The sequence below is a fragment of the Chiloscyllium plagiosum genome, unplaced genomic scaffold (assembly GCF_037043375.1).
Source record: "Chiloscyllium plagiosum isolate Xiang-an unplaced genomic scaffold, Cpla_swu_hap1 HiC_scaffold_6, whole genome shotgun sequence".
In the NCBI taxonomy this organism is placed as follows: Eukaryota; Metazoa; Chordata; class Chondrichthyes; order Orectolobiformes; family Hemiscylliidae; genus Chiloscyllium; species Chiloscyllium plagiosum.
This window is the reverse complement of record NW_028270144.1, coordinates 58,200,328-58,224,589: the sequence shown is the minus strand read 5'-3', so window position 1 is coordinate 58,224,589 and position 24,262 is coordinate 58,200,328. Positions and strand designations below refer to the sequence as shown.

At 39.6% G+C, this 24,262-nt stretch overlaps 1 protein-coding gene across 9 annotated transcripts in view; it reads left to right on the top strand.

Annotated features, from left to right (window-relative positions):
• The window catches only part of LOC122550578 (protocadherin Fat 3-like), an 801,871-nt gene extending 797,349 nt beyond the window's left edge, over positions 1-4,522 (top strand). For 7 of the 9 annotated variants that reach the window (XM_087988029.1, XM_087988030.1, XM_087988031.1 and 4 more), the window contains 2 exons: positions 354-389; positions 1,232-4,522. In XM_087988029.1, coding sequence (XP_087844155.1) covers positions 354-389; positions 1,232-1,851 — 656 coding nt within the window. In that variant the 3' untranslated portion in view covers positions 1,852-4,522. The remainder of the gene's footprint in view (positions 1-353; positions 390-1,231) is intronic. The other 2 variants (XM_087988032.1, XM_043691531.2) reach the window with 1 other exon arrangement.
• The last annotated feature ends 19,740 nt before the right edge of the window (positions 4,523-24,262 follow it).

Here is a 24,262-nt window from a genome sequence, read left to right as displayed (position 1 = left end):
ATTTCCAAATATGTATTGTTGATTATTGCAACATCTGGTGAAGATGTGATATATTGATATGAATGAATAAATATTGTGCAATCTGTATTAAATAGTTTCTGTATTCAGCAGATTTAAAATAGAAAATGATAAATGCAGACCAATTAATGGATCTAAGATTTAACATTTATTTCAAAGAATGTTTGAGTCCAAAAGAATGGTATTGACTGTCTTTTTGCTGCTGGGCTAAATGTATGACTAATGCTTTTAATCAACTGTTTAAACCGATGTCAGTTGTATATATGTCCTATTTGAACTGATATACTCGAGGTATGTTTTTAACCATTCATTCATTTTCACTTTCCACCTGACAGTGTCCCTTATGGAGGAGGGGCAGAACTACAACAGAGGTGACTCCTGGACACTTGCAATCTGCTTCTTAATGCTATCCCAAGATCTGTTTTTTTAAGTAGCATTTGTCTCTCTTGTTTTTGAACTTGATTCCCTACTACACATGCATGTAATAAAACTGCAAGGATTACAATTATGTCTAAAAGATCAGAATAATAATCTGCAAAGGCATGGATTTACACTTGAACACTGTTGTTTCTGTTGACCTTCAGGCTGAACTCATTTTGTTGGAATAATGAATTTCAACTGTTAGCAATTACTTTAAATTGGTGAATAGTTGTTAAGCATGAAAGAGATGACCATAATGTTGATAGGCATTATAATATTAAGTATTTATTACCACGCTTATTAGAAATGAATATCTACATAGTTTAACTGAAAAGCATCATTCAACAATTTGCTGGTTCAGCTGTATTTTATCAATGCACAGTTTTTACAATATGAATTGACTGGCTTTCAATACGCATGCTGATTTTTAGTTGGGCTTTGCATGAATGTGACTTCCTATTTTGTCCTAAGCATGTTGGTGTGTGTTTGGTCAGTGAATGTTTTACATATAAAGCATATGGCATAACTCTGAAATGAAAAAGTAACACATTACATTTTCAGATTTTGGTGCAAGTCAGGCATTGAATTTTAAACATTTGTGTGTATATTTTTAACAATTAGCACACTTTAAATTTATACAAGAGCTCCAGAGCTTGTATTAATTTAGCATGTGTCAATTGAAATTTAACTTGAACAAATTAAGAAAATTTGTAATACGGAAGTATATTCAAAAGCATTATACATGTCAAGTAATAAATCACAAAAATGTTATAGTAGTTCTGTTCTATTGCAGCATATCATTGGGACACCTCAGACTGGATGCCAAGCACTCGACTACCAAACATTGAAGAAGTGCCGCATTATGAAGCAGCTGATACTGCCCCTGTGCATCATGCAAATACAAGATCACTGGATGCTGACTATTACCTCGGTGGATATGACATAGACAGTGACTTCCCACCTCCTCACGATGAGGAATTCCTGGGCCAGGATCAACTTCCTCCTCCCTTGCCGGAGGATTACCAGGATCAATATGAGATTATCCAATCACCTCAGACAACATCCACATTGAACGCTTTAAACTCCAATAGCAGAAGAAGACCGCACTTCCATCCCAGCCAGTACCTTCCGCCTCACCAGTTCCCTGCAGAAGGAGAGGCTGTTGGCATCCAGGATGTGACTGACAATGGTGTATTCCCTGCAGGTTCAAACCAAGACTTGGATAAAGTGATTAGCGACAACATACCAATGCCTGTATTTGCATCAACAAATGCATCATCTTCAGATATGTCAATGAGCTGTGGTTTCGATGATTCTGAAGTAATGATGAGTGACTACGAGAGTGGTGATGAACATAATTTTGATAACATTCATATCTCTTTTGTAGAATCTCAATACCAGACACAGGTGTGACAATTACATGGGCCACTTCAGAGCTAAAAATTAACAATTTAGCTGCACTGGAAGTAAGGGGATGCAGTGACAGGAAGATGAAGAGCTTTCCATTGCGTATTTGCATCTGCAAGGAACTGATGAACAAAGTAAATTAGAATGAGTTGCTTTCTGCTAATTGGGTACTAATTTCATGATATAATACCCACAAAAGACTCCTCCTAATATGTCTACAAATATTTTTTTTTAAATAAATGAACCCTCTTCATGATAGTCATGTTATGGTTTTGAGTTAAGTAACTACTGGAGTTGAATGTGTGGAAAAGAATCATTGATGATATTTTGAAGTATTGTTCCTGTGGAAGCTCATTTGATGCTGTTAGATTAAGAGCTCTTCTGATAGAGAATACTAATCAACAGTCAGTGGTAGGCATTCCACAATGCAGTGCTTAAGCGACAAAGTAACTAGTAATGGCACTTTCTGGAATTAATATAAATTAAATATACTGGACACCCAACATATATTGCTGTGGTGTAATAACACACTAGCAAGACGTCAGTTGTTTAGACAGTTCCTCAGGAGAAGGGCAGTACATACTTAGAAATCTATCTTGCATCATTTTAATTCTGTCTGTTCACTTTCTTGCTGGTTACAATATCTATCATGGAATGTATATTTGTGCACAGTCCTGAAGTAATTGACTCACTGCAGTCAGTTAAAGCAGTGCAATGATGTAGATTAGTAAGCACTTAAAAAAAAGTCAACCTGAAATACCGAACCAAAATAAAACTTGCACCTCTCCTCTGTTCTTACAAATTATCTATTTGCTATAGCATTTCGACCATGTTGTATTCCCATATCAAAGCACATTTAAATGCGACATGAGAACTCAGTCAGCTACATACACTTGCAAATACAGTGGAGTCAAGTTATTTAAATGTTAAAACAGATATGAAGAGGAATGGAAATGTCTGTTCATGTGTGAATAAATAGAATTGCACTGCTGGCTTGAACTGATGTATGTTTGGAATTAAGAATGCATTTTTATTGATAGTGTCTATGGAACCATTTGACAAGCTCATGTTTTGACAATGAGAAAGGTGTACTGTAAGATGTATTTACTTAATGTAAAGGTCTTGCAACAAAACCGTTGGAATTAAATACAAGCCAATTTTGTACTCCTGAGTTTTAACATAATGAGAAGATCAGACAGGTTAATGCAGGATTCCATCCTTACAAGTAATATCTGCCATAGTCATATAATCTTCAGTTGTCCTGAAAATTCAGTAAGCTCCCGAGTAACATTTTCAAAGTCATGTGATTGGAAATAGAAGTTTCAAATCTTACAATATGTTGAACCTAGGCTAGGTTAGAATTCAGGTTAGTACATTTGAAATTCACTTTCTGAAATTTCTCAACAGTAATGAATGTATTTCTATTGCAAACTACTTTAATTGCACATTATACAATTTAATAATTGATTTAGTTATCCTTTTGGTCTGTGAGAAAGGATAACGATTCCCCATACAGTATTGTCTCTGGTAATACAGTGTTAATCAGTTTTGTGAAAGCATACTTATGCAGTGAAAAGAATTTGCACATAGATTTACAACTGGAATTTAATTCTGATCTAGCCTAAATCATACAGGTTGAAATTATCTCTGTCTGTTGCATGTTGGGATCTTGTATGGAATTTAATCTGATTCAGTCCAGTTTCTACTAGATGAGCTTTCCGCATTAGCCTGCTTTTAAGTTCATAATTTGAATAAAATGGGATGAATTTAAATTTTCTCATCCATCTTTGGAGTCAGTTTCATATTGTAAAAGCTAAACCGTCACAGATTCCCATAATAGGTTTACATCTCAACCCTTATTCATTTCATTTATATGTAAATTATCTTGAATAGCTATGGGTCTATGACACTCATTTTAGAAAATTGTGAAATTTGATACACCTATAGATTTCTAAGCTTTTGTAGTATTGTATTAAACGGTTGTCATGTTGTGTATTATTTTTACCTGCTATTAACAGGCTTTGTAAAGATGTAAGTTTATGTGTTTAAATGGTTTGTACAAAGTGTACATATATATAGATTGGGTTGTTTAAATTTTGCAAGCATTTGTAGATATTTGTAGATAATGTGTTCTGGGATGCCTTGAATTTCTTTTGCTGATACAGGTGTATTATCAATCCAAAGCAGAGGTTGATAAATATTGATGAACTATTTCTAAAGAAGAACAAGTATAAAATGGTTCAAGAAAATCCAATCACTTCATTTTGATAACCCAAATACTACCGTTATTGTTGCTGAAGAGTATCGAAAAGGTGAAACAAAACCGACTTCTATATAATGTCTTGCAATAAATCAGCAAGTCCAGTTTTTCTTGAATTTCAAGGTCGCACAAGACAATGTTCTAAGAGTTGTGTTTTTGAATAACTACTGTGAGTAAGCCAAGTCATTGACAAAACATGACTAAATAGTGCAAGAGAATAAGGTTTATTTTGTGTTAACAAAGGGAAAGCAGATGTCAGCAGAACTTGATCTGTTTCGATGATCAGCTGTGTAATTGGTGTTGGCAGTATTAAAAAAATGTAGTATTTTATGATGACTCAATTGTCCATTGTACAAATTGATTTTTAACTGCCTCTATGTTTCTTAAGTTGATGTAACAATAAAGTGTGTTTTTAATTAGTTAAAATTTGAGTCTCCCACAAAAAATACTCTTTACTTAGCTCATCCTATATAATATGTATGACACAAACTTTTCATTGAACTAAACCTTTGCACTTTAATTCTGGATGATGTTTTGCGGAAAGGGTGGGAAATAACCTTCAGTTCCCATTACAAAAAAACCTTCCACTCAGAGCAGCACAAGGAATAGTCAAGCATGAAAACCACTCTTTGGACATAAGTATAGTGTTGAATATAATCCAACATAAGCAACTGAGGTTAGAAATTGAGGATTGTTTAGCTGGCAAAATTAGCATTGGGAGTGGTGGCTCAGTGGTTAGCACTGCTGCCTCACAGCACGAGGGCCCCAGGTTAGATTCCAGCCTGGGGCAACTATCTGTGTGGAGTTTGCACATTCTCCCTGCATCTGCGTGGGTTTCCTCTGAGTGCTCCGGTTTCCTCCCAACAGTCCAAAGATGTGCAGGTCAGGTGAATTGGCCGTGCTAAATTGCCTGTAGTGTTAGGTGCATTAGTCAGAGGGAAATGCGTCTGGGTGGGTTACTCTTCGGAGGGTTGGTGTGGACTTGTTGGGCTGAAGGGCCTGTTTCCACACTGTAGGGAATCTAATCTAATCTAAACTTACGTATTATAATGTGCTGCCCTTATGTTGAGGCTGGTGTACCTTTCAATCACTTTGCATTAAGAAAGAAATAGATTGGACTTGGATCAGAAGAGCTATTGCTTCCATTTCCACTTCTTTTTTATATCAAATTATCAACTTGAATTTAACAGATGTGGGGACTGTGGTAACATGAATCATTGTGGTAATAGATATCTATTTGATTTGAGGCTTTGTGTAGCCATGATCAACTTAAATTAAAATTGAAAATGTCCCCACTACATTTAGCTTAATCATTTATATGATCGATCAACAAAAGCGTTGATTAGCAAAACTCCTAAGTACTGATTGGAAATGTGCAATTTCATAATGACATCGAGAAAGTAATATCTATAACTCATCATCACCTTCACAAAATAGACTGTAAATAATGGTGAAAAACGTCATAAGAAGTGATAAGCATAGTTTTGGTGAGGGAATCTAGCCCATCAACAGATAAAAAATAGACTTGAAGCATGATAACATATCAAAGGTAAAGTCATAGCCATTATGACAAGGGTTGGGGGGGGAATTCAACCCATTGCATCATGTCTGATCTCTGTGGAAAAAATCCAATCAGTCCCATTCCCCTGCTCTGTCTGTTCCTCTGTAAGTTTATTTGTCTTTGCTTCCATCAAGGACAGACAGTTCCAGATCATTACCATTCACTGTGTAAAACAATTTTTCTTTACAGACCCTCTATCTTTTGACCGAAACTTTAAGTCTGTGTCCTCGAGTGTTTGTACCATTGGTTAATGGAACAGGGCTTCTTTGCAGTGCATCTCTAAACCTGCTATAATCTTGTACAGTCATAGAGCACAAAAACAGACCCTTTGATCCAACCAGTCCATGCTGACCAGATATGCAGGTCAGATGAATTGGCCATGCTAAATTGCCCATAGTGTTAGGTGCATTAGTCAGGGGTAAGTGTAGGGAAATGAGTCTGGGTGGATTATTCTTTGGAGGGTTAGTGTGGACTTGTTGGGCTAAAGGGCCTGTTTCCACATTGTAGGGAATCTAATCTAATAATTTCAAACTAAATTCCTCCAAACATTTCTTACACATGTACTTATCTAAATGTTTTTCAGTTGTTGTATCTGTGCTCTCATTCACCACTTCATCTGGAGGTTCATTCCAAACACGAACCACTCTGTAAAACAATTGCCCCTCATGTCATCTTTAAATCTTTAACCTTTCACCTTAAAAATATACCCACTAGTCTTGAAATCCCCCATCCGAGAGAAAAGACACCTCTATAAAATCTCCCATTCTCCTGGAGACCAAATCTGCAACTATTTTGATAAATTTCTTATGCATCCTCTCAAGGACGCACACATCCTTCCTGAAGTATGATCACTAGAATTGGGTGCCATACTCCAGTTCTGGCCTAACCAAGTCTACCATGACTTCCATGCTTTTATTGGTCAATGCCCAAAATCCCAAATGCCTTAATACCTGCTGCCTCAATATTTTATGCTACCTTCAAAGAATTCTGTGCATTCTTGTGTCACTTACACTATATTGTCTCTCCCTAGCCATTCTGCCAAAATGCATCAATTCACACTTTTCTATCAAATTCCATCTATCATTTTAGTACACACTCTGATAGACCGTCCAATTTTATTGTGTACAATTTTGTCCCCTTACTTGAGGAGGGGAGTAGTTGTATTGGAGGCAGTTCAGAGGAAGTTCACAAGACTGATCCCAGGCATGAAGTTTGTCTTATAAAGAGAAATCATGCAATTTAGGCCTCTCTGGAGTTCAGAAGAATGAGATGAAATCTAAATAATGCTAAAGAGGATTAACAAAGGAGACATAGAAAGGTGTTGGGGCAATCTAGAATGAGAGGTCATTATTTTAGGATAAGGGTTTGCAGATTTAAAATCGAGTTGAGAGAAATTACTTCTCTCAAAGGGTCATGAATCCAGAATCCAATACCCTTGAGTAGTCAGGTCAATGCTGGGACATTGAGTATGTTTTGAGGAAAAGACAGACAGATTTTTAATGAATAATGAGTTGAAGAATTGTGAAGAATGGGCAGGAAAGTAGAGGCTGAGATGAAATTAGTCATGATCGTATCAAATGGGGGAGCAGGTTTGAGGGACTAAACTGTCTGCTTCTGTTCCTAGTTCTGATGTTCTTTTGTAATCATTTGGTTTCATCCTTACTGTATATCTTCTGGTTTGGTATCATAACAATTTCACTCTGTATTCCAATATGCAAGTTATGTATGTAAGTCAGTAAGGTACTGGACCTAACAATGATGTTTGGTGATCACCTTTACCAATGATCCTCATATCTAGAAAAAACATTTACTACACTTGCATAATTCTGCTGTTCCATCAACCTCAATTTTGTTAATCAGCATTTTATGTTGTTCTTTTGCAAACACATGCTTAAAATCTGTACAGGTACTATCCATTGTATTCCCTTCATTAGCCATCATTTTTACTTTATCAAAATATTCAATTAATCAAACATTATCTACCTTTCCATGTTGGATGTCCTTTGTGATCAGGTAGCCAGAAGCAGAAATGACAACAAGACAAGTTAAAACTACAATCAAGCATGCTGGAAGATTTGGTGAAATTAATTTCAACTTTGACCTTGGTTAAAGCTACAGTCAGGGCATGTGACCTGTAGTTTCCTATGTTAACCAAATAAAGGAGAGAACACCTGGAATGTGGCTGTTTGTGACTTTATATAAACATTTAGGAGTTGTTTACCAATAACTGGGATCAAACATTGTGATCAGGTGTGGTCAATTCTCTGTCTGAGTGCCAGAGATGTTTCTGGAAGGATGAACACACTTTGGATAAAAGTTACCAGAACAAAAGATTTTGCAGTAGTGAGCCTTCAAGACAGTAATCCCAAGATAAAGGATGGGAAACATTTGAGGCTGTAAGAGCTGCACCTTTTTTGAAGTATTTTAGGTGTTGGACGTGATTTCCTAAAATTCCAGGAATGGGTAATTACTGCTTTATAAGCTGCTGGCATTGTTTTGGAAGTTTTGTGGACAAAAAAAATCAAAACAACAGCACTTTAAAAGGAGGAAGAGAGCAAAATCAGAGACCACATGGTCACTGAGACAGAGCGAAAGAAAACTATACTGCTGTCTGACACAGCAGTGAATCTGCACAGCTATTGCCTTTACAGCTTGAGTTCAAGTATTTCTGGACATTGGAGTGCATCTAAGAAAAATTAACAAACAGCAAAATTAATAGCTGACCTTGGAGAAAACTATGTGAGACAGTTCACAGCATGTGCAAAGCTAATGCACAGTTTTTAAATGTAACCTTGCTGTAAATCTACAAGGTGGGTCAAGTGTTTTTTTAAATTATATGTTTTCTTGAGATCTGTCTCTTGATTAAATTTTTAATAAATATAAAACATAAGTACTAAGTTAGCCTGGAGCTGCGTCTTTTGGAGCAGTAAGACTGTGCTATTTTCTGGATCTGTAGATTTTTAGGGAGCAAGGATGGCATTTAATAGAGTGTGCTCTTCCTGTTGGATGTGGAAGATGAGGAAGAGTTTCCATATTACTGATGATTACGTCTGCAGGAAATATGTCTGGTTACGAATCCTATAAGATTGCATGGATCAGTTGGAGCAGCACATAGAGGCAATAGGGAATTTACAGGAACTAGGGAGTGTGATGGATGTCAGCTATAGAAAGGCAGAGAAACTGCTGATACTTTCAGGTAGATGGGTTAACTCTAGGAAAGGGAGGCAAGTTGTGCAGGAGTCTCCTGTGGCTGTCCCCATCTCAAACAAGTATGACGTTTTGGAAAATGGCCAGTGTGATGGACACTCAGGGGAATGTAGCACGACAGCCATGTTTCTGGTACTGAGAATGGCTCTAATGTAAGGTGTGTTTGTCAGATTACAAGCGATCAATTATGATAGGGGACTCTCGTCAGAGGCACAGACAAACTCTTCTGTAGCCAACAGCAAGAAATCGGAATGGTGTGTTGCCTTCATGGTGCCAGGATCAAGGATATCTTGGAGAGGGTAAGAATATTCTCAAAGGGGAGAGGGACCAGCAGGAGATTATTACACACATTGGAACTAACAAAATAGAAAGGGAAAAGGATGAGATTCTAAAGGGAGACTATAGGAAGCTAGGCAGGAATTAAAAAAGGAAGTCCTTGAAGTTAATAATATCTGATTACTCCTTGTGCAACATGCCAGTGAGAGTAGTAATAGGAGCGTAGAGCAGCTGAATAGTTGGCTGAGGATCTGGTTCAGGAGAGAGGGGTTCACAATTTAGGATCATTAGAATCTCTTCTGGGGTAGAAGTGACCTGTGCAAGAATTGGAAGGGGACTAACACACTGGTAGGGAAATTTGCCAAAGCTGCTCGAGAGAATTGAAACTGATAAGGTGAGGATGCGGGACCCAGGGAAATAGTGAGAAAAGAGATAAGTCTGAGACTGGTACAGTTTGAAAAGGCAGCAAGTCAAACAGGCAGGCAGGAACAAAGTAGAGAACAAGATGGGACTGATAAACTGCATTTATTTCAATGCAAGAGGCCTAACAGAGAACACAGATGAACTCAGGGCATGGTTAGAAAAATGGGACTGGGATATCATAGAAATTATAGACACGTGGTTCAGGGATGGATAGGACTGGCAACTTAATGTTCCAGGATACAAATGCTACAGGCAGGACAGAAAGGGAGGCAAGAGAGGAGGGGGAGTTTTTTTTTTATAAGAGGTAACATTACAGTTGTACTGAAGGAGGATATTCCTGGGAATGCATCCAGGGAAGTTATTTGGGTGAAACTGAGAAATAAGAAAGGGATGATCACCTCATTAGGATTGTACTATAGACCCCTAATAGTCAGCAGGTAATTGAGAAAAAGATTGTAAGGAGATCTCACTTGTCTGTAAGAATAATAGGTGGTTATGGTAGTGGATTTTCGCTTTCCAAACATAGACTGGGACTGCTGTTGTGTTAAGGATTTAGATGGAGAGAAATTTGTTAAGTGTGTACAAGAAAATTTTCTGATTTAGTATGTGGATGTACCTACTAGAGAAGGTGCAAAACAAGATCTACTTTTGGGAACTAAGTCAGGGCAAGTGACTGAGATGTCAGTGAGGGAGCACTTTGGGGTCAGTGACCATAATTCTATTAGTTTTAAAACAGTGATGGAAAAGGATAGACTGTATCTAAAAGTTGAAGTTCTAAATTGGAGGAAGGCCGATTTTGATGGTATTCGGCAAGAACTTTCAAAAGCTGACTGGGGGCAGATGTTCGCAGGTAAAGAGGCAGCTGAAAAATGGAAAGCCTTCACAAATGAGATAACGAGAGTCAAGAGACAGTTAGAATGAAAGGCAAGGCTTCTCAGTGTAGGGAATGCTGCGTGACGAGAGAAATTGAGGTCCTGGACAAGAAAAAGAAGGAAACACATGTCAGGTATAGACAGCAGAGATCGAGTGAATCCTCAGAAGAGCACAAAGACAGTAGGATTATATTTGAGAGAAATCAGCAGGGCAAAAAGGGGAAATGAGATAGCTTTGGCAAATAGAGTTATGGAGAATGCAAAGGGATTTTGTACATAAATTTAAGGACAAAAGGGAGAGAATTGGACCCCTCAAAGATCAGCAAGGCACTTATGTGTGGAACCACAGGAGGTGGAGGAGATACTAAATGAGCATTTTGCATCAGAGTTTACTGTGGAGAAGGAAATGGAAGCTATAGAATGTAGGGAAATAGGTGATAGCATCTTAAAAATGCCCATGTTACAGAAGAGGTGGTGCTGGATGTCTTGATACACATAAAAGTGGATAAATCCCCAGGCCAATCAGGTGTATGGAAGAACTCTGTGAGAAGCTAGGGAAGTGATTGCTGGGCACCTTGCTGAGATATTTGAATCATTGATAGTCACAGGTGAGGTGCCGGCAGACTGGAGGTTGGCTAATGTGCCAATATTCAAGAAAGGTGGTAAGGAAAAGATAGGGAACTATAGACAAATGAGCCTGACAATGGTGGTGGGCAAGTTGTTAAAGAAATCCTGAGGGACAGTATTTACATGTATTTAGAAAGGCAAGGACTGATTTGGGATAGTCAACATGGCTTTTTGCATGGGAAATCATGTCTCAATGATTTGATTGAGTTTTTTGAAGAAGTGACAAAGAGAATTGATGAGAGGAGAGTGGTGGATGTGATCTATATGGACTTCAGTAAGGCATTTGACAAGGTTTACTCATGGTAGACTGGTTAACAAGGTTAGATCTCATGGAAGAGAAAGTGAGGACTGCAGATGCTGGAGATCAGAGCTGAAAATGTGTTGCCGGAAAAGCACAGCAGGTTAAGCAGTATCCAAGGAACAGGAGAATCGACGTTTCGAGCATAAGCCCTTCTTCGGATCTCATGGAATACAGGGAGAACTAGCCATTTAGATACAGAAACTGGCTAGATGGTAGAAGACCAAGGGTGGTGGTGGAGGGTTGACTTTCAGACTGGATGTCTGTGACCAGTGGTCTGCCCAAAAGATGTGGTGCTATGCTCACTGCTTTTCATCGTTTATATAAATGATTTGGATGTGAACATAGGTACAGTTAGCAAGTTTGCATATGACACTAAAGTTGAAGGTGTAGTGGACAGCAAAAAAATTCCAAGGAAACCCAAACATATAAATAGAAAGCGGGCTACACCACAAGTGCTTCATCCGGAGGCTCACTGAAGAGGTTACCTAGTATGGTGATCAAATGTCTAAAAACGAACCTTCCAGCTGAATGAGCAAACCTGCATCCAGAACCTCAACCTAAGCTACAAATCTTCTCAACTTCCTAGTGACAGATGGAGTTTAATTAAGATAAATGTGAGATGCTGCATTTTGGAAAGGTGCACCAGGACAGGACTTGTACACTTAATATTAAGGCCCTGGGGAGTGTTGCTGAACAAAGAGACCTTGGAGTACAAGTTCATAGATCCTTGAAGGTGGAGTCCCAGGTAGATAGGATAGTGAAGAAATCATTTGGTATGCTTGCCTTTATGGTTCAGTGCATTGAATATAGAAGTTAGGAGGTGTACAGGATATTGGTAAGGCCACTTTTGGAATATTGTGTGCAGGTCTAGTCTCCCTCCTATAGGAAGGATGTTGTGAAACTTGAAAGGGTTTGGAAAAGATATACTAGCGTTGGAAGATTGAGCTATAGGGAGAGGCTGAATAAGCTGGAGCTGTTTTCCCTGGAACTTCAGAGGCTGAGGGGTGACCTTATAAAGGTTTATAAATTCATGAGGGGCATGATTAGGGTAAATAGATAAAGTCTTTTCCCTGGGTGGTGGAGTCCAGAACTAGAGGGCAAGGTTTAGGGTGAGAGGGGAATGATTTAAAAAAGACCAGAGGGGCAACATTTCATACAGCAGGTGGTATGTGTATGAAATGAGCTGCCAGAGGAAGTGGTAGATGCTGGTACAATTGCAATGTTTAAAAGGCATCTGGATGGGTTTATGAATAGGAAGGGTTTAGAGCAATATGGGCCAAGTGCTGGCAAATGGAACTAGATTAGTTCAGGATACCTGGTCGGTGTGTATGAGTTACACCGAAGGGTCTGTTTCTGTGCTATGCATCTCTATGACTCTGTGAGCAATATTTGAGAAGCACATGCCCTGAAGCACATTAACTTCAGAGAAGACAAAGATCCATGAGGCAAGACACAAAGCAAATGTTGGACGCCTCACTCACATTAGGGTAGTATTTGTTTCAAGTCAAACTTATAGAGTTAAAGTTAAAATTAAATATCGGTTAACATAAAGTGAAGTTCAATGAAAGTGAGTTAAATTTGAAGTTAAGTTCATTGAAGTAAGAAGTAAATGTTGCAACAAATATGTTTTATGTTGAATATTGGTGCCTAAAGGATTAAATGAAGAAGAGTTTGTTCAATTAAAATCTGAGTTGACTCCCTGCCTTGTGTCTGTCACACAAGAGAATACCTGGGTAAAAAGTTTGAATACTCCTTTCAGCTAACACCATAATTAACTCAACTCTCTAACTGCTTGTTGATTTTTTTTCAATTGATTATTATTTCTAAAATCTGACTTGTCAATCATGTTTAAGAAAAGGTGAAGTCCACCCTAGCCCCAGAGGACCATTGAGCTGTTCTCTCATTAGAGGGGGAGAGAGAGAGATATACACGCACACACAATTGGTGGTGAATTTAACCTGAGGTTCACTACATTTCAAGCAAGGGGTGAGGTTAAGAAAGTGGGAGCTTCATGGTAACCTCAGCTGGTGCAGGAATTGAACTTGTGTGGTTGGTGTCACTATCGCAAACTAGTCAGTGAAGGTCCCACTTTCTGACCTCACCTCTCACCTAAGGTGCAGTGGCCTTCAAGTTGAACTCACCACCAGTCATCTCTCTCTTCATGAGAGAGCAGCTTTTTCAATGACAAGCTGTAGTAACTAAGAATATTCTTTCTTTTTTTAAATAGGTGTTTCATTTGCCACCTTCCAATGCTCTGCCATTCCCCTCAAATCAAGGGAAGAGTGAAAGATTATGGCAAGCCCTTCTGCAATCTGTATTCCCATTTACGTTCACAACTGTGCTCCAAGCTTTTGAACTAAGTGACGTATACACCCTCAGCAGAACAACTTTTTCTGTGCATACTGCCAACCAAATTTCATTCCACTCATTGCCTTTGTACAGAAATTAGAAGTCATCGTCATTCAGCCCTTCAAGGCAGCGCTGCTATTCAACATGATCGTGGTTGATCATCCAGGTCAGTATACTCTTCCTGCTTGCTTCTCATATCCTTTGATCCCTTAACCTAGAGATCTATACTTCTCCTTAAAATAGCACAGAATTCCATGGGCTCACCACTATTCGGGTGAAGAAATTTCTCCTCACTTCTGTCCTAAATGACCTACTGCATATCATTAGATTGTGACCCCATGTTCTGAACTGCCCAGTCATAGGCATCAGGTTACACTGTCTAGTCCTGTTAGAATTTTGTAAGGTTCTTATCCCTCTAAACTTCAGTGAATATCATCCTAACTGATGCAATATCTCTTTATGCATCAGTCTGCCATCCCAGGAATCAGTCTTATAAACCTTTGTTATGCTCCCTCCAGAGCAGGAACATCCTTTCACCGATAAGGAGACCAAAAGCTGCACATAGTCCTCCAGGTGTGGTCTCAGAAAGGCTCTGTATTGGTTCAGAAAGACATTTCTGCTCCTGTACTCAAATCCTCTCACTATTCAGGGAAACCACCTGCTGCATCGGCTTGCTTACTTTCGGGTAACATATGGTTGTCTTCTGCCTTCTGATACTCACCAGTATCCGAGTCATCCTTGCTTTTTCTAGAACAAAGAACAAAGAAAATTGCAGCACAGGAATAGGCCATTTGGCCCTCCAAGTCTGTGCTGATCCAGATCTTCTATCTAAACCTGCCACTTATTTTCTAAAGATCTGTATCCGTTTGTTCCCTGCCCATTCATGTATCTGTCTAGATACATCTTAAATGACGCTATCATTCCCGCATCGAACACCTCTACTGGCAACGTGTTCCAGGCCCCCACCACTCTCTGCATAAAGAACTTTCCACGCATATCTCCCCTAAACCTTGCCCCTCTCACTTTGAACTTTGTAGCTGAGTCCCCCACAGTGGGAAAAAGTTTATCTCTATCCACCCTGTCTATACCTTTCATGATTTTGTAGACCTCAATCAGGTCCCCCCTCAACCTACATCTTTCTAATGAAAATAGTCCTAAACTACCCAACCTGTCTTCATAGCTAGCACACTCCTTATCAGGCAACATCCTGGTTAATCTCCTCTGCACATTCTTTTGGTAATGTGGTGACCAGAGCTGTACACAGTATTCCAAATGTGGCTGAATCAAAATCATATACAACTGTAACATGACCTGCCAACTCCCACTCAATACCCCGTCCAATGAAGGCAAGCATGCCATATGCCTTCTTGACCACTCAATTGACCTGCGTTGTCACCTTGAGGGTACAATGGACTTGAGCACTTAGATATCTCTGTACATCAATTTTCCCCAGGACTTTTCCATTTACTGTATAGTTCACTTTTGAATTGGATCTTCCAAAATGCATCACCTTACATTTGCCCGGATTGAACTCCATCTGCGATTTCTCTGCCGATCTCTCCAATTCTATTCTGTTGCGTTCTCTGACAGTTCCGTTCACTATCTGCTAATCCACTAATTTTAGTGTCAACTGCAAGCAACTGATAGCTTCCTCCAAATCATTTATATATATCATAAACAACCGTGGTCCCAGCACAGATCCTTGTGGGATACCACTGGTCACAGTTCTCCATTTTAAGAAACTCCCTTCCACTACTACTGTCTCCTGTTGCCCAGCCAGTTCTCTATCCATCTAGCTAGAACATCCTGGACCCCATGCAACTACACCTTCTCCATCAGCCTACCATGGAGAACCTTATCGAATGTCTTACTAAAGTCCAAGTATATGACATCGACAGTTCTTGCCGCATCAATTAACTTTGTCACCTCATCAAAGAATTCTGTTAGGTTTGTAAGACATGACCTTCCCCGCACAAAACCATGCTGCCCATTACTGAGAAGGCCGTTTACTTTCAAATGGGAATAGATCCTATCCCTCAGTATCTTCTCCAGCAGCTTCTGTCAGGTTCTCTGGTCTATAATTACCTGGGGTATCCCTTCTACCCTTCTTAAACAAGGGGACAACATTAGCAATTCTCCAGTCCTCCGGGATCTCACCCGTGTTCAAGGATGCTGCAAAGATATCTGCTTCCTCTCTCGCTTCCCTCAGTAACCTGGGATAGATCCCATCTGGACCTGGGGGACCTGTCTGCCTTAATGTCTTTTAGAATAACTAAAACTTCCTCCTTCCTTATTCTGACTTGATCTAGAGTATCTCTAACTTCAACATCCATCATGTCCCTCTCCTCGGTGAATTCTGATGCAAAGTACTCGTTAACAATCTCCCCCATTTTCTCTGACACCGCACGTAACTTTCCTTCTTTGTCTTTGAGTGGGCTAATCCTTTCTCGAGTGACTCTCTTGCTCCTTACATATGAAAAAAAGACTTCAGGATTTTTCTTAACCCCATTTGCTAAAGGTATCTCATGGCCCCTTTTAGTCCTCTTAATTCCTCATTTCAGATTGGTCCTACATTCCCGATATTCTTCTAAAGATTTGTCTGTCTTCTGTCGTCTAGACCTTATGTATGCTTCCTTTTTCCTCTTAGCTAGTCTCACAATTTCACCTGTCATCCATGGTTCCCTAACCTTGCCATTTCGATCCCTCATTTTCTGAGGAACATCCCTCTCCTGAACTCTAATCAACTTCTCTTTAAAAACCTCCCACATGTCGAATGTGGATTTACCTTCAAACAAATTCTCCCAATTGACATTCCCCAGCTCCTGCTGAAGTTTGGTATGGTTGGCCTTCCCCAATTTTAGCACTCTTCCTTTCGGACCACCCTTGTCTTTGTCCATGAGTATTCTAAAACCTATGGAATTGTGATCACTATTCCTAAAGTAATCCCCTGCTGAAACATCAACCACCTGGCCAGGCTCATTTCCCAACACCAGGTCCAGTATGATCCCTTCCTGAGTTGGACTATTTATATACTGCTCTAGAAAACCCTCCTGAATGCAACTTACAAATTCTGCTCCAGCTAGTCCTCTAACACTAAATGAAGCCCATCAGTGTTGGGAAAATTAAAATCAGCTATCACCACCAATCTGTTGCTCCTATACCTTTCCACAATCTATGTTTTTATTTGTACCTCTATCTCACGCTCGCTGTTGGGAGGCCTGTAGTACAGCCCCAACATTGTTACTGCACCCTTCCTATTTCTGAGCTCTGCCTATATTGCCTCACTGCTCAAGTCTTTCATAGTGCCATCCTTCATCACAGCCGTGATATCCTCTCTGACCAGTAATGCAACTCCTCCACCTCTTTTACCTCCCTCTCTATCCCACCTGAAGCATTGATATCCTGGAATGTTTAGCTGTCAATCATGCCCTTCCCTCAACGAAGTCTCAGTAATAGCAATGACATCATGCTCCCAGTACTCATCCAATCCCTAAGTTCATCTGGCTTACCTGCTATACTTCTTATATTAAATAAATGCACCTCATACCACCAGTCCCTTTACATTCATTATCGCTGCCTCCTCTTCCCCTTGCTCACGCTGACTTCATTATCTGGTTCCTTCCGGCGTTAGTTACTCCCTCCTTACTGTCCACTAGCCTCCTCATTTGGTTTCCATCCCCCAGCCACATTAGTTTAAACCCTCCCCAACAGCATTAGCAAAAGCACCCCCAAGGACATTGGTTCCAGTCTGGCCCAGGTGGACACTGTCCAATTTGTAATAGTCCCACCTCCCCCAGAACTGGTCCCAATGTCCCAAAAATCTGAAACCCCTCCCTCCTGCACCATCTCTCAAGCCACGCATTCATCCTGCTTATTCTTTCATTTCTGACTAGCACGTGGCACTGAAACAATCCTGAGATTACTACCTCAGAGGTCCTACTTTTTAAGTTGGCTCCTAATTTGCTAAATTCTTCTTGTCAGCCTCATCCTGTTTTTTACCTATATCATGTGTCCCTATATGGACTATGACAACAGGCTGTTCACCCTTCCCCTTGAGAATGTTCTGCAGCTGATCCAAGACTTCCCTGACCTGTGCACCTGGGGAGGCAACAAACCATTCAGGCATCTCATTTTCCACCACTGAACCGCTTATCTACTCCCTTTACAATTGAATCCCCTATTCCCACCCTGGCTACTGCTGCCTTCCCCTGGTGCGCCATCTCCCCCAACAGTATCAACATTAATCACTTCAGAGTTGCTATTACACACCACAAGCAGGTGAGAGTTGAGCCCAGGTTATCTCCTTCTTCAGTGCCTGCCATTGGAACCGACTGATCCCGCATAGACTACATTCAGATCTACACAATTTGGACCTGAACAGGACAACCAATACCTACTACAAATCCAAAACCTTCGCAAACGGTTCTCTTTCCGGATCCTCTCCTCCACACTTGCAACCATTAACTGCTACCTAATCTCCCTACTGTTGGCCCTGCCTCAGCTCAGGGCCACACTCCCCCAGACCTGCAACGAACGTCTGCTGTTTTACATCCTCAGAAATCCATCTTCCGCACCTACACCAGCACCATCTCCCACCTTTTCCTCCACTACATCAATGACTGTATCGGTGCCACCTTGTGCTCCCACGTGGAGGTTAAACAGTTCATCAACTTCACTAACACCTTTCATCCCGACCTCAAATTCACCTGGTCCCTACCCTTCCTGGACCTCTCCATCTTCGGTGACCGACTAACAACAGACATCTACTACAAGCCCACCAACTCCCACAGCTACTTGGACTATACCTCCTCCCACCCTGCCCCCTGTAAAAACACTATCCTTTCTTCTTAATTTTTCCGCCTCCAGTAATGGAATGTTCAAATTATTTTTCACCATAAAGATGAGTGCAAACTATCTGTCCAACTGTTTAATAGATTTATAAGGACATTACCAGGGTTGGAGGGGTGACTTTGAAAAGGTTTATAAAATCATGAGGGGCATAAATAGGGTGACTAGCCAAGGTCGTTTTCCTAGGAAATGGGAGTCCAAAACTGAAGGGCATAGGTTTAAAGTGAGAGGGGCAAGATTTAAAAGGGACCTAAGGGCAACATTTTCACACAGAGAGTGATGCAAATATGGAATGAACAGCCACAGGAAGTGATGGAGTGCAATTGCAACATTTAAAAGGTGTCTGAAGGCATTTGGTATGCTTTCCTTTATTGGTCAGAGTATTGAGTACAGGAGTTGGAGGTCATGTTGCAGCTGTACAGGACATTGGCAAGGCTACTTTTGGAATATTGCATGCAATTCTGGTCTCCTTCCTATTTGAAGGATGTTGTGAAACTTGAAAGGATTCAGAAAAGATTTACAAGGATTTTGCCAGGGTTGGAGGATTTGACCTATAGTGAGAGGTTGAATAGGCTGGGGCTGTTTTCCCTGGAGCATTGGAGGCTGAGGGATTTTATAAACCAGTATAAACCTTATAGTGGTTTATAAAATCATGAGGGGCACGGATAGGGTAAATGGACAAAGTCTCTTGCCTGGGGTGGGTGAGTTCAGAACTAGAGGGCATAGGTTTAGGGTGAGAGGGGAAATATAAAAGAGACCTAAGAGGCTACTTTTTCACATACAGGGTGGTATGTGTATGGAATGAGCTGCCAGAGGAAGTGGTGGAGGCTAGTACAATTGCAATATTTAAAAGGCATCTGGATGGGTATATGAATAGGAGGGATTTGGAGGGATATCAGCCAGGTGCTGGCAGGTGGGACAAGATTGGGTTGGGGATCTGGTCGGCATGGATCAGTTAGACCGAAGAGTCTGTTTCCGTGCTATACATCTCTATGACTCTATGACTCCATGGATGGGCACATGAATAGGAAGGGTTTAGAGGGATGGGCCAAATGCTACAAGTTGGACCTATTTTCTGTTCCTGTGCTGTACAGCTCTTTCACTCTATTATTTCTCTGTTCCCCAAAACTGCCTCCCCAGATTTATTTTCTAAGTGGCCTGCCTTCACTTGTATCTGAAGAAGCTCTTGCTAGTTTGTCCTTGTTTATTTTCTCCCTCTTTCTAACCTTTCAGTCCTCCTTTGCTGGATTCTGAAATTATCCCAGTTTATGGGGTTATCACTAAATTTGACCTCATTATATATTTTTCTCTTTCAACTTCATACTCTCCTCAACTTCCTTGGTAAATCACGGTTGGTTTATCTATCCGTTAGAACATTTCTTTCTTATTTGAATGTATTTTTCTGAGAGTCATGAATTACCTGTTTAAATGTTTGCCACTGTTTGCTTACTGTCACTCTTGCTAATATATCTGCCCATTCACTTTAGCCAACTCCACTCTCACTTCATTGAAATTCCCTTTATTTGTGTTAAATGCAGTTGTTTTTGACCAATGTTCTCACTCTTGAAATGCATATGAAGTTCTGTCATATTATGATCATTGCCTCCTGGGCAGTATAGGAAATACATGACATTAGTATATGGCTCATACCAAGGATTTCTTTCCCTTGCTGTTTTTTTATTTCCACCCAGGAAATGCAGGAATAACTACATCCTGTATGCTGATAGAAGAATTTTATACTTAATTAAGTTGGAGTCTGGGATCCATCATAAACAGATTTACTTCAGTTAAAATTTCCAGATATTCATAGTTATAGACTTTGAAGTATTCTAGATTTTGACATTTCTTTTTCAAAAGTATTAAAGAGATTCCACTAAAAATCCAATGAAAAAGAATGCCTTAGACAGTAAGGGAGGGCCTCCTCTATGTCCTTAGCACGGAGGAGTGAATTACATGCGTAGGCATTAGTAGTGTCAGAATATAGTTGTGAAAAGCCTCAAAGACAGAGATAAGGGTGTCTGGGAAACATTGTTGAGAACATGGAAGACCAAGGGTTGTCCATAAGCCTGTCCATCACTGACCGTGCAGTCACATGGTTAATCTGATTGGATGTGTATGTAATTAATTAGTAATTGCTAAAGATGAGCTGAAAACAAATATATATAGTGTATGTCTTTCCTGTGTTCATTGAAGAAGCTTCTGGACTTCAAGAGTTTCTTTCTACCAGTGTAATTTCAATAAACTGTTTGATGCTGGAAGTGGACCCCAGCTGTTGAGTGATTTATTTGGTCATTCTGTCCCAACAGTGACCAGCTGAGTGTTCTAGTATGATCTATCAAGCCAGGTTGTATGCTGAATCTGTCTTTCCCAGTATTACAATCAGCTGGGATTAAAAGCAAACACAAGTAAAAATAATTTTAATAGCATCATAGTTGTCATCACACTGCCAATCAAACTAACTAGCCATGAAACTGAATAATTTAAATTTTGGAGTTTCATTACTTCACTTGATACATTGTTCTTACAGATTTTTTAAATGATAATTGAAAACAACCCTGTTTTTCTTTTTTTCTCCTTCTTAATTAAACCTCTCTTTGTCTCCCATTATTGCACTTACTATATCTAGTTTGACGCTATTTCAGCCTCCTTTGTCAGTCCCTTGCTGCTTCTTTGATCCATAAAAGTCATTCTTTCAAATGATGTACTGAAGAGTCATAGAGTTACACAGCACAGAAACAGATATTTTGGTATAACTTGTTCATGGCGACCAGGTATCCCAAGCTGAACCAGTCCCAGTTGCTTGCATTTACGCCATATTGCCCTGTACCTTTCTAATTCATGTTCTTATCAAAATGTCTTGTAATTGTACCTCCCTCTACCCATGTCCCTGGCAGCTCATTTCCATATATTCATGACCCCCTGTATGAAAATGTTGCCCCTCAGGTCGTTTTTAAATCTTTCTCTTCTCACCTTAAACCTCTGGTTTTGGACTCTTTTACCCTTGGAAGAAGATCTTAGTTATTCACCTTATCTATACCCCTCATGATTTTGTAAACCTCTATAATGTCACCCCGTAGCCTCCGATGTTTCATGGAAAAATCTCCCAGCCTATCGAGTCTTTCCTTATAACTCAAACACTCTAATCTCAGGTCCTATTATTCATCAAATTCCCAGAAGTCCTGTTTACTTCCTGTACCATTACTAGTTCACACATCCAGCTAGTTGCACATAAACATTTTGTACTGAAGGGTTATAAGTATATGTATAATACTGCATATTGTGACACACTTAACACTTGATGTATTGCTTTATAAGCAGTAATATAATAGAAGATAGGAAACTTTTACATAAACTGTTTGCCAAATGGTATTACAGGTCAGTTATCTGGTCAAGTAACTTAATAAGTTTTTCCTCTTCAATTGTGTTATTAGACTGTATCATTGCCAATGACTATATTTGCACATAAGTACATATATAAATTATGTAGTGCTAATCATGTTTGATGACCTAGAGTGGAAAGCAAATATTTGTTGCAATAATTAGAAATTGAATCAATTTTGTAGTTTTTCTTCCATGCTACTCAGAGTAATTTGCTATCGCTTTATACGTTGATTCCTCTGGCAAATTGGGCAGTGTTATAGACCAGATCAAACTGCCTGAAAATACATTAAGACCAAACCTTTCCTTATTTAAAAGGTAAGTATAAGGCTTTCCATTTCAATTGTAACTTGATTTGTCAAACTACTCAACTTTAAGCAAAACCAACTTTAATTTCACACCTCAGTTAAAATACAGATAAAATAAAAGAATTGGTTTACATGTAACTTCATCAAATAATATATATACTAATTACTCATTAACTGTTTCAATGTAATAACATTCCATAATCATACCCTTGACAAAGGCAAATTCAATAGAGTAGATTGTCTCACATGTAATTTGACCAGCAGGACTGAAACCCCAGCTTTTAGTTGCGGCAGAGAAAGAAAACAAAGACATAGAAAGTAAAGCTGTTAAAAGGTAAAACTAAAAATCCTGGTTCTCCCTGAGCTTGAGCCCACACTTCAGGCTGCTTAGCTCCTTCAACTTTCTTCATTAGACATGCCCTCTAGTCCAGACGGCATCCTGGTAAATGTCTTCTGCACCCTCTCTAAAGCTTCCACATTCCTCCTATAATGAGGCGACCAGAACTGAACACAATAGTCCAAGTGTGATCTTATCATGGTTCTACAGAGCTATAGCTTAACCTCATGGCTCTTAAATTCAATTACCCTCCTAATGAAAGCCAACACACTCCATGCCTTCTTAACAACCCCTATCAACTTGGGTGACAACTTTGAGGGATCTATGAACCCCAAGATCTCTCTGTTCCTCCACACTGCCAAGAATCCTGCCTTTAACCCTATATTCTGCATTCAAATTCAATCTTCCAAATGAATCACTTTATACTTTTCCAGGTTGAACTCCATCTTCCACTTATCAGCCCAGTTCTGCATCCTGTCAATGTCCCATTGCAACCAACAATAGCCCTCCACACTATCCACCACTCCACCAACCTTTGTGTCATTGGCAAACTTACCAACTCTACCCTTCCACTTCCTCATCCAAATTATTCTTACATTATTAGTATACGACAATAAATACACATTACATTAATTCTAAACATGCAAACATTCACTACTATAGTCCATTTTAGTCAATTTGTTCCTGCCACTGACCCACTCAGTCTTTGTTCATCAACGTCATGATAACACATTGTCAATTATGTTCTCTCATCTTGCCGCTTGTATAATTTTCAAATTGAATGGCTGTAATAATAAGGTCCATCTATACAGTACTGAACTTTTACCCTTAAATTTTCTTAATAACACTAAGCGGTTATGATCAACATATACAATGTCTCAAACACATTACTGGCAACATAAATGTTGAAATGTTGCAACACCAGCACCAAACTCTAGGTCTCTTCAATTGTGGAATATTTCCGTTTATGGATGTTCAATTTCCTGGGAAGGTACCCAATAGATCTTTCTATTTTTCTCATTGTCTGCCTGAAATAGTACAGCACTGACAGCTACATTACTCTCATCGGTAGCCGCTTTGAATGACTTTGAGTAAGTAGGTGTAGCTAAAACTGGGGCAATAGTTAATATGGTTTTCAAGCTATCAAACGCCTTCTGAAATTCCTCCATCTACTAAGATTGTCTGCATTTCTTTAACAAATCAGTCAGTAGAGCAACCACACTGCTAAAATTTGGGTCAAGCTTCTGATAAAAATCACTCAGTCCCAGGAATCGTTGTGCTTCCCTCTTCATCAATGGTATGGGAAATTCCCCAGGAACCTTTGTTTTCACATTCCGTGGGGCCATCTATCCAGGTCCTATGACATGGCCCGGGAAAGTCACTAGCACTTTTGCAAACACACTGTTAGCCAGGATTATCACCAAGCCCACTCCTAAAGTTGATCGAACAATTTCAATAGATGCTCGAAATGTTCCTTCAATGTGTGACTTAAAATCACCAGATGTACCACAATTTGGTAGTCCCAAAATAACTTAATTGGATAGACTTTGAAATGTGGCTGGCACATTTTTCATACCAAATGGCATGACTTAAAACTGGTACAGTCCATTTGGGGTCATGACAGCCAAGATTTCCTTAACTCTTTCGAATAGAGATACCGACCAGTATCC